The 16,971-nt window shown below is 41.9% G+C and overlaps 1 protein-coding gene and 1 long non-coding RNA gene across 10 annotated transcripts in view; one reads left to right on the plus strand and one right to left on the minus strand.

The window, feature by feature from the left end:
• Window positions 1–8,176, plus strand: part of spef1 (sperm flagellar 1) — a 38,081-nt gene extending 29,905 nt beyond the window's left edge. Inside the window, exons 7-8 of one of the 8 annotated variants that reach the window (XR_006309685.1) lie at window positions 6,124–7,040; window positions 7,906–8,170. Coding sequence is in view for 5 of the 8 variants with exons in the window: in XM_043678885.1 (XP_043534820.1) it covers window positions 6,124–6,237 (114 nt within the window). In the remaining 3 variants the exon portion in view is untranslated. Of the gene's footprint in view, window positions 1–1,622; window positions 1,747–4,671; window positions 4,727–4,907; window positions 4,949–6,123 lie in introns of those variants that run through there. The other 7 variants (XR_006309686.1, XR_006309687.1, XM_043678886.1 and 4 more) reach the window with 7 other exon arrangements.
• A 7,113-nt stretch (window positions 8,177–15,289) lies between these two features.
• The window catches only part of LOC122541843, a 190,746-nt gene continuing 189,064 nt past the window's right edge, over window positions 15,290–16,971 (minus strand). For both annotated transcript variants that reach the window (XR_006309689.1, XR_006309688.1), the window contains exon 4: window positions 15,290–16,719. This is a non-coding gene — a long non-coding RNA (uncharacterized LOC122541843). The remainder of the gene's footprint in view (window positions 16,720–16,971) is intronic.

Raw genomic sequence — 16,971 nt, forward strand, 5'->3', positions numbered from 1 at the left:
TCCTCCAAGTCCCTCCTCCCTATCTTTTATCTTCTCCTGCTGAACACTCTCTGCTCATTCCTGAAGAAGGGCATGTGCCCGAAACGTCGAATCTTCTGTTCCCTAGATGCTGCCTGACCTGCTGTGCTGTTCCAGCAATAAAGTTTCAACTTTGATCTCCAGCGTCTGCAGACCTCACTTTCTCCTCATCACCAAGACCACCTACTTCCACCTCAGTGACATTGCTTCACACTGTCAGCATACCTCCTGTCAAAACATTCATTCAATTCTCTAGATCAAATGATCCTAATGCAATCCCTGTAGGCCTCCCAAACTCAATCAGCCCATTATTCAGATCACCCAACATACTGCTGGCCAAAGTCTGACCCATATCAACTCTTGTTCAACCGTCACCTCAATGTTGATCACAACATTATCTCACCCTGTTCCCAGTCACAGGATCACCAAGAATGCGTTCTGCTGCACCTTGGACCTAGAAAGATAAAGCCATTAATTCTGAAATCCCAGTTACTCTCTGTTCTGTCAGCAAGATGCCTACTAACCTGGGCTTCTTCCCTGATAAAGTCTCAGATCTCCAAAACCAGGACCCAGAGGGTTTGAATTGGGGCTTGTGGCCTACACAAGGCATGGGAGGGTATAGGGGGCTGATGAGGAGATAGGTTGGCCATGTGGGATAAGTAAGGGTTTAAGTAACTGGCATTCATCATTACAACTGGGCCAATGTTTCAGTAAACAGCACAGGCAAAGCTGGCCTGGCTATCATCCAACCTCCATTTTCACGTCAGGCTTGTTGTTGGAGGACTTACCCCATTTTCCAGGATGGAAATATGGCTTCTGGGCTTTTTAATAAAGAGACTGATCTGCTGAGTTGGAAAGTTTTTCACCTTCTCCATGACTGTCTGGTGGTCAAATCTTAAAGTAGGACATAAACCCACAGTCTGTATCCAAAGGTGAAACTTTAAACCAAGTTCCTGTCTCCATATTGATTAATTTAGTTGCATGTTTCAAATCCCATTGTAGTCCTTAAAGTCAAATAGTGGACTACTAAATAGTGTGACCACTGTCACTTGCTTATGAGATTGTACTGTGTACAAAATAGTTACATACATTGAGTCATAGAGTCATACAGCACGGAAACAGACCCTTCAGTCCAGGCGGTACACGCCGACCATGTTCCCAAACTAAACTAGTCCCACCTGCCTACTTTTGGCCTATACCCTTCCAAACCTTTCTTATTCATGAACTTATCCAAATGTATTTTAAATGTTGTAACTGTACCTGCATCCACCACTTTCTCTGGCATTTCATTCCACACACAAACCATTCTCTGTGTAAAAATATTGCCTTTTTAAATCTTTTTCCTTTCACCTTACATACAAACACGTCAATTAAGAGCATGGCTGATCTGATTATAATCTCAAATTTGCATTCCCATCTACCCCAATAATCTTTTGGCTAACAAGATTCTATCCATCTCTGTCTTATGAATATCCACATAGTCTACTGTTGCCACTGTTTCAGGAAGAGAGTTCCAAAGGTTCTGAGCCCTCAGAGAGAAAATCTCCCGTCATCTCTGTTTTAAATGGGTAACCACTGATTTTTAAAATGATCCCTCATTCTAGATTCTCCGATAAGAGGAAACATCTTCTCTACATCTTCCCTATCAAGATTCCTGCTTCCCTACATAACAACTATCACCACCTCACTTCAAAGAAGCTCACAATGCAGCAACATGACAGCAAGATGGTAGGTCACGGAAAAAATACTGGCATTCAACATGGTTAATACTGGACAGTCAACATGGTTTTGTCAAGGGCAGTTCATGTCTGACAAATTTAATTGAGTTTAATAGGCAATGGATGAAGGTAGTGCTGGAGATGTATATTTGGGCTTTGAAAAAGCATTTGATAAGGTGCCACATTGGCAAGTTGGTTCGCAAATTGAAAATGTTTGGGATTGATGGGTCTTTGACAGCATGGATTAGAAATTTGCTAAAGGTTAGGAAACAGAGGGTAAGTATAGGTGGGAACAAGTTGAAATTGGTGTTCCCCAAGGATCGGTGTTGGGACCCTTTTTCCAATTTAGATACATGATTTGGCGATGAATGTTGAGGGCAAAATCTCAAAATTTGCAGATGACACTAAGCTAGGAAGAATAGTGAATTGAGAGGATGATGCTGAGCAATTTCAAAGCGACTTTGACAATTTGACTAAATGGCCAGATACCTGGCAGGTGAATATCAATGCAGAGAAATATGAGGTAATGCTTGTTAGAAGAAACTTGGTGCAACCTTCGGGGTGTACAGGAGCAGAGGGACCTGAGGCTTTACATGCATTATTCTTTGAAGGTGATCAGGTAAGTTGAAACAATTGTTAAGAAGGTTTATAGGATCCTTGAGTTTAGAAAATAGAAGTAAAGAGTATAAAAGCACGGAAGTGATGTTGCACCTCTATAAATTATTGGTTAGACAACTTTTGGAGAATTGTGTTCAGTTCTGGGCACCTTATTTAAGGAAGGATGTTGAAGCCCTGGAGAGAGTTCAAAGGAGATTTACTAGAATTGTGTTTGGAACGAGGGATTTTAGATACAGGGACAGATTAGAGAAATTGGGCTTACTCTCTTTGGAGCAGAGAAAATTAAAAGGTGACCTTATTGAGGTTTTCAAAACGATGAACAATTTTAACAGAATGGAAAAGGATATTCTGTTTCATTAGTTGGTATTTCAGTAAGTGGGGGGGGGGTGTGGTCACAATTTCATGCTTGTCAGCAAGAAAGCTCAGAGTGAGATGAGGAGAAACATCTCTACTCAGAGAGTTGTTAGGATTTGGAATGCATGACCTGGGAGAGTGGTGGAGGCGGGTTCCATGGGAGGTTTCAAGAGACAGCTGGGTATATATTTGAAAGTGTTGAATTTGGAAGGCTATGGTTATAGAGCTGGAGAATGGGACTGGCTAGGTAGTTCTGTGGGGAGCTGGATGGGTCGAATGGACTCTTTCAATACTGTAAAATTTGATGATTCTGTTCTATGAAAAGAACTTATGACCTGACATTAAACACGAAGCAACATTAAATAGGGACTTTTTATTGTCTCTTTGTAAATTATCCTTTTTGCAAGCAAGTATTTCCTAGCTTTGTAGTTTAGACAGTAAAGCAAAACCTTAAGTTCTTCGCACTTTATCAGTGAAGACTTCTGGTATTTGTCTACACACAACTTACATTCCTTTTGTTTGACTCTTTCACTGACGCATCAGGATATTTGAAGAGTCAGTGTTTCAGGCAGCCTTAACCTATTATCTTATTTATTCTATTTAATGGATGAAATTGGCAAAGTACTTTAAGCAAATCCAACCTGCAGTTAACAGACAAAGGCAATATTCAATGAAAACGTCACAACAAAGTGAATACAGAACCATGCAAAGAGCCGTGTCATCAATCAGAGGTGGTTCAGGGAAGATTAATCTTTCCGCTCACTAGTCTGATGTTACACAGGAACGGCTATTTGTAAGGCAGTTATGTATAGAAGCAAAATGAGAATCTCTGTTTTGTTGTGAGTATCATCATAGCTGAAGTCTTAAGTTAGTAACTGGGATTGCTCAATGACTGCGGTAATATAATTATTATCACAAAAGGAATTGAATACAAAAATAGGGAGGTTATGTTTCAATTATACAGAGCACTGGAGAGCCCAAAATTTGGAGCACTGTGCACAATATTGATTCTCTTATTTAAGAAAGCATATCAGAGACAGTTCAGAGAAGATTTACTAAACTAATACCTGAAATGGTCAGTTTTATGAAGAAAGGTTGAACAGGCTAAGCTCATATCCACTGGAGGTTTGGAACAATAACAACTTGATTGCAGCATATAAAATCTCAAGGGGTCTTGTCAGTGTAGGTGTGGAGAGGATAGTTCCCCTTATGGGAAATTACTTTAGATTAGATTAGATTACTTACAGTGTGGAAACAGGCCCTTCGGCCCAACAAGTCCACACCGACCCGCCGAAGCGCAACCCACCCATACCCCTACATTTACCCCTTTAACCTAACACTACGGGCAATTTATCATGGCCAATTCACCTGACCTGCACATCTTTGGACTGTGGGAGGAAACCGGAGCACCCGGAGGAAACCCACGCAGACACGGGGAGAATGTGCAAACTCCACACAGTCAGTCGCCTGAGTCGGGAATTGAACCTGGGTCTCTGGCGCTGTGAGGCAGCAGTGCTAACCACTGTGCCACCGTGCCGCCCATCTAGAACTAAAGGTCACTGATTGAATGTCAGGGGTCACCCATTTCAAACAGACAATTACTTTTCTCACAGAGGGTAGTGAGTCTTTGGAACACTCGTTCTGAAAAGGTGACGGAAACAGATTACCTAAATATTTTTAAGGTACAGTTAGATAGATTCTTGTTGTCAAGGATTCAAAAGTCATTGTGCTAGGCAGGAACTGGAATTTGAGGTTACAACCAAATCAGCTGTGATCTGATTGAATGGCAGAGCAGGCTTGAGGGGCTGAATGGTCTACGCCTGCTCATGATTTGTATGTTTGTGTATTGCTTGAGAATGAGCTGAAGCTTTCTCTAATATGTCAGTGACATGGGTGGACACTGTTGAACTCCTCAGCTGAGCTGCATAAGCATACTACTCCCTTATCTTATATCTCTATACAGTATAGGTCTTGCACCTCTCACTCTGACCCAAGCCCAACTCTGCATCTTCTGCAAAGTAAGTTGTATCATTACTTCTGACAGTAAAATATGCCGCAGATTTTGCTTGGTGTTATACTGTATTTGTGCTGCAGACCATGCACCAATGTACTCATTGCTGACATAATGTTAATGAGATGTAACTTGAATAATATAACAAAACTCTGGTACTGACTTCATAAATGTGTTTAAACTTCCAGTGTTCAAAAGCTAACCACACAAAGCAGTAAATGGGTTCAAGGTAATCATTTTTATTTGACTGTGGGTGTTGGAGCCTTCCTCCTTAACAATCCTCGATAGGTCTGTGTTCCATAACAAATATTGAATGAAAAGCTGAGACAGCTATAGAGCTTATGAACTGGAAGTAGAAGTAGGCCGTTCGGACCTTCAAGCTTGCTATACCATCTAATAAGATCATAGCTAATTTGTTTGTGTTCCAAATTCTACATTCCCGTTTATCTACAACAACCTTTGATTCCACTGCTAAACAAGAAACTATTTGCCTCCACTTTAAAAATATTCAATGACCCCAATTACACTGCCTGCTGAGGCAGTTTCAAAGCCACACAATTGTCTAAGAGGTAAAAAAATTCCCTTTGTCTCTGTTTTAAAAGGGTGACTCCTTATTTCATAATGATGTGGGCAAGTTTGGAACTAGGAGACCAAAGTAATCATCCTTTCCACATCCACCTTGTCAGCACTATTCTAGATCATATATACTCCAAGCAAATCACCTCTTGTTCTCCTGAGCTCTAGTGAAAACATGCCCAGTCTCTCCTCATAAGCCAATCAACTCTTTCCAGATATTAATCTAGAAGACATTCTCTGAACCACTTCCAAAGCATTTATAACTTTTTTTTTAAACGAGGCAGCCCAAACTGCATACAGTATTTAGAGATATGGCTTCACCAATGCCTTGTGTAACTGAAGAATAACATCCTTACTTCCGTGTTCAATCCCTCTGATAACAAAGGGCACCTTTCCATTATAAAAACAAAAAGCACTGGACAAACTCAACAGTCTGGCCCCATCTGTGCAAAGATGAATTAAGTTAATGTGTTCAAGTCCAATATGAGTCTGGATTCTGCATTCCATCATCCTTCATAATCACTTGCTGTAACCTGCTGTAACTTTTTGTAACTCATGCACTGGAACATCTAGGTCCTTTGCACCTCAGAATTCTGCAGTTATTCACCATTTAAATTATGCTTTCTCTTTATTCTTCCTGCCAAAGTGAACCACTTCATATTTTTTACTCATTATGATCCATCTGGCAGGTTTTGCTCCACTCACTTAACCTACTTGTAACAGTCTGCAGCCTTGTTATGTTCTCTTCACAACACACTTTCCTGCCTATCTTTGTGTTAACTGCAAATGTAGCCAGACGTGCTGAAATGCTGTTCTTCATTTTGTCAGATACTGCAGATGAAAGTACAGCGACTTGAACATCTGGTTCAGTTGAAAGATCTCCGAATTGAAGATTTGACAAGACATTTGAATAAGCATAAATCACAGAAGACAATGAAGTGACAGCAATTAAAGGAAAAAAAAGGAATAATTAAAATCTCAACAGAAGAATTTGTTTTCAAACACCTGCTGAAATGGGATGAAAGTGATACTTTGTGTTTTCACTCTCTTAAAAACCAATTGGCAACACATGTTTCACAGGATTAGAGCAGTCTTAGATTACATTGTCTTTTAGAATGACGGCAGAATTGTACTGTAACACCACTCATCTGATTTACCTTGTTGCGATTTTAGGAACTCATACAGAATTAGAATGTAGTTTATTTTTAGATCTTAGTATTTAATAGTATTTAAAATTGTTTGTCGTGCAAGGTTATCTTCTCGATAAAGATTCTGCTCCTCATAGGTCTTAGTGCTGCTAGATAGGTAATATGTAAAAGAGTTATTTAACATAACAAAATACATATTGTGAATAAATCATATATTGTCTAGATATACATTTTCCACATTAGTGGAAAACACAATCTGTTTTAGTAACTTTTTATTTCAAATTCCATGATTTTAAGACTGACAGTGATGGAACATTACAAACTAATTTTATCATGCATTCAGAATGCGGTCTAGGTGATGTTTCATGTAATTTTCGGAATTCTATCTTTTGCTGGTTGATATAAGCTAAGATAAGGTAGACAAAAGGAAAACCTACAGATTTGAAATTTATTCCCCTGTTATTGAGATGTAACCATGCTGTCTTACAGAAAATGGAGATCTTGTAGGCATTCCTATCTGCCTGAGAAATGTCAAAGTTAATGCTGATGGAATTACGAAGTTAGTGACGATGACATGAGCTACATCTCAAACAGAAGGTGCACAGCACTAGTCATGAAGACCTGTTCACACAAACGGTTGTGATTCTTATAGGGACAGTTGCAGTTGCTGCATTATTGAATACGTTTAAGGCAGGAATATTCAGATTTTTGGGAATCAAAGGGGACCAGGCAGGAAAACGAATTTAAAACCCATTAGGAACCTAGGAACAGTGGAGAATAGCAAGCTCAACCACATGGATAAAGCAACACAGCAACAGCATGGACACATCAGCGGAGAAATGGGAAAGATTGAGACTAGCAGCCGGGATCAACCAGTGCAGAGGCATCAAGAACACAGTAGGGTAGAATTGGGTAAGAGTGAGAGCAGCCACAGGAATAAAAGCAAAGCAGAGGCAGCAAAAACACAGTGGGGAAGAAACAGTAAAGATTGATATCAGCAGCAGGAATAAAGGCAGTAAAGCAGCAGCATGAAAACAGGAAGGGACAGCAGCAGGAAACAGTGAGAAGAGCAGTGGGGGGGAAAAACACAGAGGGAGTGAGAACATGGTGAGGGAACAATATGAAACAGTGAGACAGCAGGAGATAAAGGCAGAGCTGAAACAGCAAGAACCTTCCAGAAGAAAATGTAGCCACCACCTTCTCCTTCCCACTGTGTCACACCTAGGGCAGTATTGGCAATACCACAGCTTCAGAATTCCTGGGTTAGGGTAAATGGTGTAATGTTCAGGCTTCTCTCTGCTGGGGTGATGAGGATCCTGATGTTCCAGGTCACACTTCATTTGAGGGGGTGGGATGATGACAGTTCTTTTAACATGGTCCAAACGGCAGTCATGTTACTGGCCCCTCTGTAAGCGTCAGAGACACGGGCAATATATAACAGATGCCTTCAATCTAATTACAGGAAAGGCCTCCAAAATCAGTACCCTCTCTCAGGCTGACATCCCCAACATCGAGGTACTGGTTACAATCAATCATCTGCATTGGACATACCACAGAATCCCCATGCCTGTCACAAGACTCCCAAATCAAACTCTTTCCTCTCAACTTCATCACAGCAAGCAGGTACCAGGATGGCAGAGGAAACATTTCAAGAGCATCATCAAAACCTCCATGAAAAGTGGAACATCCCCACCTTCGCAGGTAGATAAGATAATGAAGAAGGCATTTGATATGCTTTCCTTTATTGGTCAGAGTATTGAGTACAACAGTTGGGAGGTCATGTTGTGGCTGTACAGGACATTGGTTAGGCCACTGTTCGAATATTGCATGCAGTTCTTGTCTCCTTCCTATCGGAAAGATGTTATGAAACTTGAAGGGTTCAGAAAAGACTTACAAGGATGTTGCCAGGGTTGGAGGATTTAAGCTATAGGCAAAGATTGAATAGGCTAGGGCTGTTTTCCCTGGAGCGTCAGAGGCTGAGGGGTGACCTTATAGAGGTTTATAAAACCGCGAAGGGCATGGATAGGGTAAATAGGCAAAGTCTTTTCCCTTGGGTGGGGAAGTCCAGAACTAGAGGGTATAGGTTTAGGATGAGAGGGGAAACATATAAAAGAGACCCAAGGGGTAATGTTTTCACACAGAGGGTGGTATGTGTAATAAATGAGCTGTCAGAGGAAGTGGTGGAGGCTAATACAATTGCAACATTTAAAAGGCATCTGGATGGATATATGAATAGGAAGGGTTTGGAGGAGTATGGGACTAGATTGGGTTTGGATATCTGGTGAGCATGGACAAGTTGGAACGAAGGGTCTGTTTCCATGCTGTACATCTCTATGACTGTATGACTCCATGATGGAGAATCTCTTGCTCTGGACCTCTCAGAGTAGAGAAGGAGCATTCATGAAGGAGCCAACCATTTTGCGCATCTCCGACAGACCCAGCTGAAGGTCAAGTGCAAACAACAAGCAGAGTGTGTGAAAACCCAAGCATTGCACTCATCTACCTCTTCAGACACAACCTGGCCTCCCTAATGGTAGAGCGTGTGGATCCAACACTGGACCCACAGTCACCAAGTGGAAGAAAGTCACCTTTGGTTATGAGGGGCTATGTAAGAAGGAGGAGGACCTGAAACAGAAGTTCAGCCAGGATCAGATTGATTGGGAGACCAGCCCAACAGGCTGAATGGACTAGTCCTGCTCCTATCTCTTGTGTTCTTTTATGATTTCTCTTTGCTGTAACAGGAGAAGCCCAGTGATAAAGCAAAGTGTTAATCAAAAAGTTAAGCTTGTAGGATAAAGCCTATAAACACACATGTCTGGCAGACTGAGGATTTGTGTGCATTCCTGTGATTTTTCTACCAGTTATAGCACATTGAAGAGCATGCCGTCTCATTTTTCTTTCTTTCACACGCTAGCTGAGGTCTATGTACAGCAGTGACCTCTGGAAGTGGTCGATTGTCATGTGCAGAGCACCAAATTGACTGTGTGCATATACAGCCATACAGCTTACAGGAGTTACTGCTCCCAGTGAAAAAAGTCAAGCGACACACATGTATCCCTGATGTCTCACCCTAATCTCCTGTCCAGTGGAAAACTACCGTGCTGTACCTAGTCTTGTATTCATTCATGGAATGAAAGTCTCACTGTACTCTAATTGCCCTTGAGAGGGTGAACGTGAGAACCACTGCACTCTGTGTTGTCGTGAAGGTACTTTGACAATACTGTTAAGGATTTTGAATCAGAAATGAGGAGAAATATGTTTCCAAATTAGAATGGTGTGTGACTTGGAAGGAAATTTGGAAGTGGTGGTGTCCCCAGGCATCTGTGGCCTTTGTTTTCTAAGGTAGTGGAAATTGTTGGTTTGGTGCTTGCCTTATTATCAGAGATGCCTTGGTGAGTTGCTGCACTGCATCTTTTAAATGGTACACACAGCAGCCACATTACACTGCTGGTAGATATTGTATCAGTCAAGTGGGTTGCTTTGTCCTGCATGGTGTTGAGTTTGTTTTAAATGCCTTCGAGTTTTATGCGAGCAAGCAGAGAGTATTCTATTACAATCCTGATTTGTGCCTTCTAGGTGGTGGAAATCTTAGAGTAGTGAGGAAGTGAGTCACTTGCTGCAGAATTCCCAGCTTCTGGCCTGTTTGTGTAGCTGTTGTATTTATGCAGCTGGTCCAGTTAAATTTCTGGTCGATGGATTATGATCATGGAGGATTCTAGGATTCAATGGTGGTAATATCACAAAGAGTTGAGTCGACCCTGTCTTAAAGAAGATGGCCATTGCCTAGCAATTGTTACTTATCACTTACTAAAACTTGATTGTTATTCAGATCTTATTGCGTTTGGACACAGACTGCATCAGTATACAAGAAACTGTAAATAATACTGAACACTTTGTAATCTTCAACAAACATACTCACTCCTGAACAATAGTCTTTCATAACTGTACCTCTTCTGTGTAACATAACATACAGTTTATCCATACAGATTGATTAGATCCTATGCCTCATCCAAAAATTTGGTTAAACTTAACCTAATCTGTAACTAGCACTTTACAGGAAGTGGTGTCAACAAAAGAAAGGCACAATACAGTAAACTAAACTATGCTTCCATTAATCAGCACTCTACTGACACACAGTCAGTATCCCGAAGGAAATGTTTTGTCTGATGAATTGGTTAGTTTTCAAGGTCTCCAGCTATCCATAGGAATGTGAGAAACCAGTAGCTCAAGCTTTCAAGTCTTATGGAAAACTGGAATGTTAGAACATTGTTAATGACCAGGCTGTTAGTATGATTGCTACAAGCGACTCCAATTAGATCTGGAACTAAAACATGCAATCATGCTTCTCTCTGTATGAAGAGATGTTGAGCATTTTGTGTGAACTGTTTCCATGCGTCAGAAATTAATAAAGCTGGAATTTCATATGATAAGCAGCAGCTCCACTGAATCCTGAAATAAATAGTTCATTGTTAGTGCCTTTTTTAAGCCAGTCTCCAGTGTGAAGGTACTGATGCGGCTTACTTCACTTATTATTAATCAGGGCACTCCTTAACTTGGCAGCCCATGTAGTTGTTGGCAGTTACTTGGATAGATTTAAACAGGACTTGCAAGTTCATTTCTAATAGGTATGACCTGACTGTGCACTATATACTTCGTCACTTTGGCTCCATAACCGATTCTGCCAATTCAAGCCGCTTATGCTCAGTAAATTGAAAATGAGTGTGCTGCAAGTGGTTGACGTTCCTTCACGCGAGCTAAGATAGGCTCCCAAAATTTGCTTAACCTATAAGTAAATAAAGGGGACTGAATTTGATGCAATTGTAAGGAATTCACATCCAATTTTCCTGAACATTTGCAGTGGAGAGCAGTTGAAGATGTACTATTGAGATCTTCATCATTGTTCTGCTCTGGAGTCTACAAAGTTGAGATTCCATGCTCCAGGTTTATGGCTTTACACTGAAGCGCTTCTACTGTACTGCTGAGCCCAGAATGACTCGTTAATGAACATTACCATATGACGTGAGTTTGTCTCCAACAAGGTGTTTTTCCCTGAGGTAACCAAATTTACCATTCTTATCTCCTATGACATAAGAAATCTGATGTGGACATCATGTTTTTAAAAATCCAACAGAAAATGGATTACACTTTATTTTTCATTCCAACTTGCCCTTGAGAAAGTAATGGTGAGCTACCTCCTTGAACCGCTGCAGTCCATTATTATACATAGAAATTACATTCCTCAAGCACATAAAGTGGACGTCGCTCCTCTCCAATTGTCTGGGGCAATTGATAAGACCTGCACAGGCCAGCTTTGGATTGCCAGCATGAGACTGGGTGAACATCTGGACTTCAAGGATGACACTGGCACATGAATCCTGGTGTCTCCTGCCAGTGATCAGCACTCCTGCTTACACCTCCCGGTGGGACAACTCTGATGAGTGGAGTGGCATAGGCATCAATAATGTGCTCCATAGGCAATGAGTTTGGGAAGAGAGCATGAGAAAACTTGCTAGGTCTTGCGGAGAAAAACCTAGCACAAAACCCACCAAAATTGACACCCAGCTGATTTCTGCTAACACTCAACCCAAAGAGACATCAGTCCATGATTGTTTAAATAGAAATACAATTCTTGTCTCCTGTTCTATCAAAGGAGAAAGCAAATGCACATAATTCCAGAGATATAGAATCAATAGTCAGTTGTAGTTTAACAAGTACTGCACAAGTGTTGCTTTCTGGCAAAAAGTAAGGGAGGGAAGAAAAGCAATGAAGTATATCTTTGAAGTGTATTCACCGGTGGAAATAAATAATCACTTACCAATTGAGACTGGTCAGAGACAACATCCCATAGGTAGATTCTTTGGTGAACAGATGCTGAATTCCACAAAAGCACAAGGTGCCAAGTAGACACTATTGTTGGTAATATTAGCTAACTGCAATGGGGTGGCATTGATCTGAATGCTAAGCTCATTTATAATAAATAGGTTAGTTAAGCCCAAAAACAGCCAAAGAGAGAATGTGATAAATGTCTGTCCAATATTATCACTATCTGTAATTTCTATATCATTATCTTCTTAACTTCTAGTCATATTTAAATGGTGATTAGGGTTATAACATTTGAAATTGCTGCCTAGATAGTTTATAGTGAACAAGAGGTTCTATCTCTTCAAGATGAAGGAAAGCTTTTTTTTCTGCTTAAGGTAGTGATTTGTTGTGTTCGGTATGTGATGTCGTAAACTGAGGTCTTAAACAGCAGCCTCAAACACGCAGTTTTGACCATAAATGTTTTATTGTGCATTGTAACTCCTATAATTGGGAGGAAAAGCAATTTTTCAAACCAATGGAAAAATTAAGTCGGAGCAGATGAAAACTATTGACCTTTACATAGGCGGGTGGACGATACTCAATTTGGCTCTGAAACATTTCATCCGATTACTAACCCATAATTTTTTTGTTAAAGACAAATTCAAAGGACTTCAAAATAATTTTCTCCTTCTCTTTCACTGACAACATTATAGATTTAATTTTATTTAATTCACTCTGCATTTTATAATGGATATCCTTGAAGTAGAATCAGTACAGTGAAGATCCGTTAGAGTGACCCCTGGGAAGAGAGGGTTGCCCTTTGATGAGAGATTGAGTAATTTGGACCTCTATTCTCTGGAGTTGACATGAATGAGCAGTGATTTCATTGAAATGTACAAGATTTGAAAGGGGCTTTGCAGGGTTAAACACCGAGACGTTGTTTTCTGTGGGAATCTCTAGCACTGAGACACAGTCATGGGATAAAGGGACACTCACTTAGGATGATAGGTTCCCTATCATTGAATCGATTTAAGGCTGAAATGAGCAGATTTTTGCTGTCTTGGGAATCAGGAATGTGGGAAGCCAGCAGGAAAATTGAGTTGAAAGCATGATTCATAGAGTCAAATGGCATGGAAACAGACCCTTCAGTCCAACTAGTCCACGCTGACCATGTTCCCAAACTAAACTAGTTCCACCTGCCTGTGCTTGGCCCATATTCCTCCAAAGCTTTTCTATTCATGAACTTATCCAAATGCCTTTTAAATGGTGTAATTGTCTACCACTTCCTCTGGCAGTTCATTCCACACAGGAACCATGTTCCGTGTAAAAAAGTTGTCCCTTGTGTCCTTTTTAAATCTTTATCCTCTTACCTTAAAAATCTGCATTCTAGTTTGACCTCCTCCACTCTCAACAAAAGACCCTTGTTATTCACTTTATTGATGTGCCTCATGATTTTGTAAACCAGACTAAGATCCTTCCTCAGTTCAAGTGTGGTGCTGGAAAAACACAGTAGGCCAGGCAGCATCCGAGGAGCTGGAGAATCGACGTTTCGAGCATAAGCCCTTCTTCAGGAGAAGGGCTTATGTCCGAAACGTCGATTCTCCAGCTCCTCGGATGCTGCCTGGCCTGCTGTGTTTTTCCAGCACCACACTTTTCAACTCCGGTCTCCAGCATCTGCAGTCCTCACTTTCTCCTAAGATCCCCCCTCAATCTTCTACTCTCAAGTAAAAGAAGTCCCAGACTTTCCAGTGTATTTTTAAATCTCAAACCCTCCATTCCTGACAATGTTCTCGTAAATCTTTTCTGAATCCTGTATGACAGGGTGACCAGAACTGCACACAGTACTTCAGAAGAGCCCTCACCAATGTCCTGTACAACCTCAAAATGGCATCCCAACTTCTATACTCAAACGTCTGAGCAATGAAGGCAACTTATTGACCAACACACTGATATGAATCGACATCCTTCATTTTTGCCTGTTGTTCTCCCTTCTTTCTTTTGTGAAGTTATGGAGAAAGAAAGTAAATGAGGACACATTTTCTGAGGAGTGGAAATCTTGTGTGGATTGCCATTGTGGCGTTGTTTTTTTCTGATAGAAGGGAGCTCCGCATTTTTAAGAAGAGGTTCCAATCAGGGCTCGATCAGAAAGGTGGAGTTCTAACTACATTCTGACAGTTCTTTCATGGCTCAGCGCTGTCAGAGGAAGACAAACCATGACCCCTCTCCACAGCAGTCAGCTTATGTACTCTTTAAAGGTCCTGACAGTCACTTTGACAGCTGCTGTCAGACTGTATGTCCATGAAGGTAAGTGTGATGTTAGTCCGCTGTGCGGGAAGAGTGTCAGATGAGTAGGAGGGACAAGGTGTCAAGTAAGTAGATTACTTACAGTAAGGAAACAGGCCCTTTGGTCCAACAAGTCCACACCGACCCGCCGAAGCGCACCCACCCAGACCCATTCCCCTACATTTACCCCTTCACCTAACACTACGGGCAATTTAGCATGGCCAATTCACCTAACCTGCACATTTTTGGACTGTGGGAGGAAACCGGAGCACCCGGAGGAAACCCACGCAGACATGGGGAGAATGTGCAAACTCCACACGGGGGCACAGTGGTTAGCACTGCTGCCTCACAGCGCCAGAGACCCGGGTTCAATTCCCACCTCAGACGACTGACTGTGCGGAGTTTGCACATTCTCCCCGTGCCTGCATGGGTTTCCTCCGGGTGCTCCGGTTTCCTCCCACAGTCCAAAAATGTGCAGGTTAGGTGAATTGGCCATGCTAAATTGCCAGTAGTGTTAGGTGAAAGGGTAAATGTAGGGGAATGGGTCTGGGTGGGTTGCGCTTTGGCGGGTCAGTGTGGACTTGTTGGGCCGAAGGGCCTGTTTCCACACTGTAAGTAATCTAATCCAATCTAATCTAAGTAGAGTCCCAGTGGATAGAGTGCAAAGATACCAGTTATGTAGGATGACAGCTGGGAAGGGTGCCAGCTGGGGAGGGAGTTTGGTGCCAGGGGTCGAATGTTGGATGGGGAAGGGGGAATAATGACAGGTAGATAGGGTATCAGAGCGTCATGTTTGTAGAATGTAGCTAGTGAGGGTATCAACTGGGGAGCGGTTAAGATGCTAGGGACTGGATGCCAGATGAGAAGGAGTCAGGGTGCCAGGGAAGTAGCTTACCAGCAGAATAGGGTGCCCAATGGATAGGTGGCAGACTGAAAGATAGCAAGACAGCAATTAGGACAGGTCAAGTTAGGTTGGGGAAATTGGGTCTGATAGGGAAAACTGGGAGGATGGGTATTGGGCCTGGGGTGTCAGGCCCAGCAGGTGGGACGAATCAGGACAGATCCAGCAGAGATGGGAAGGGGGTGTCAGGTCTGGTCCACAGCAGAATGGGGGTGTCGATGTTGGACTGGCATGCAGAGTGGGGGAGTGTCTGGTGGGGTGTTGTGCCTCACAGGTGTCAGTGTTGGATCCATTGGAAAGGGGTAAATATGTTGTGTCAGGGTCGAGGGGTATAAGGGACTGTGAGTTAAATATGGATCAGTTGAATATTGCAAAACAGGCTCAAGAGATCATCTATTCCTGGTCTTATTTCTTATGTAGTCGTATGGATTTAGAAAGAAAGATATGCACTTGCATACTCCTTTACACAACACCAGAGCATGGAAAAATGCTTTAAATTCATGAAATGCTTTTTGAAGTGTGTTCAGTTTAGAGCTGTGAGTTTAATTATATTTCCATCTTCAATATCATTTCACCTATATAAATACAATAGATATGGAATCTAATTTTGAATAAGGCTCCAGTTAGGAACATTTGGAATTTATTGTCCTGCAGTCCTGTATACCTTAATACAAAGAGCTGGTAGAAGCACAGGTAAAATTCAGCATAGATGCACAAGAATTGAATTGTATGATTTATTGTCACTTGCATTTTACAGTGAATATTCAGCAAGATACAATAAAAAGCTTCAACTTCACCACAATCTGGCGCCATTTTGAATAGTTTAAGAATAAAAAGATATAACTGAATGAATGTCTATCGTCGATACCTGCGCCTCCCCCATCTTGCCATCTTCTGCATGGGACCCATCAGTGTAGCAGTTGCCACTCTATAGTTGCCATCTCTTCACTGCTGGGCCCACCTTACCACTGCCGATGCTGGGTTCTGTCCCGAACCAGCAGTTATCTCACAACTAGGAGTCCCCAGCCCCACTGCCTCTGCTGCCTTTCCGATAACCAGGAGTCCCCCGCCCTGGGCCTACTGCAACCAGGAACCCCTGGCTCTGCTGCTAGGCCAGGCCTCTGGCACCATCTGGCCGGGAGTCTCACTCGAGCTGATCTCCTCAGAGGTATCACCTTGTCACGCTGTCATCTTGAAAGGTCCGCTGCTATCTCTGACCACCAGGCCGCCATTCCATGTATGCTCACTCTCGCTGCAATGCCGATGCTGCTAATCAACCTGCCATAAAAGCTTTAAAGAAAAGAAAAACCAATGAAAAATCTAAAGAAAATAAAACAGAAGGAGCAGAAGTAAAAGCCCCAGGCTCAAAGTAGGTAGTCCCCCTACTTTGCCACTATCTTAATATAATTGATAGTACTGGAGATAGGGAATTTCAAGACGAGGGAACACATTTTAATGTCAGAGAAGACAAATTTTAAAATGACATGAGCAATTTTTTTACCTAGAGGGTGGTTCATGTATGGAATGAACTCCCTGAGGAAG

Source organism: Chiloscyllium plagiosum, chromosome 38, assembly GCF_004010195.1.
Source record: "Chiloscyllium plagiosum isolate BGI_BamShark_2017 chromosome 38, ASM401019v2, whole genome shotgun sequence".
NCBI classification, from domain to species: Eukaryota; Metazoa; Chordata; class Chondrichthyes; order Orectolobiformes; family Hemiscylliidae; genus Chiloscyllium; species Chiloscyllium plagiosum.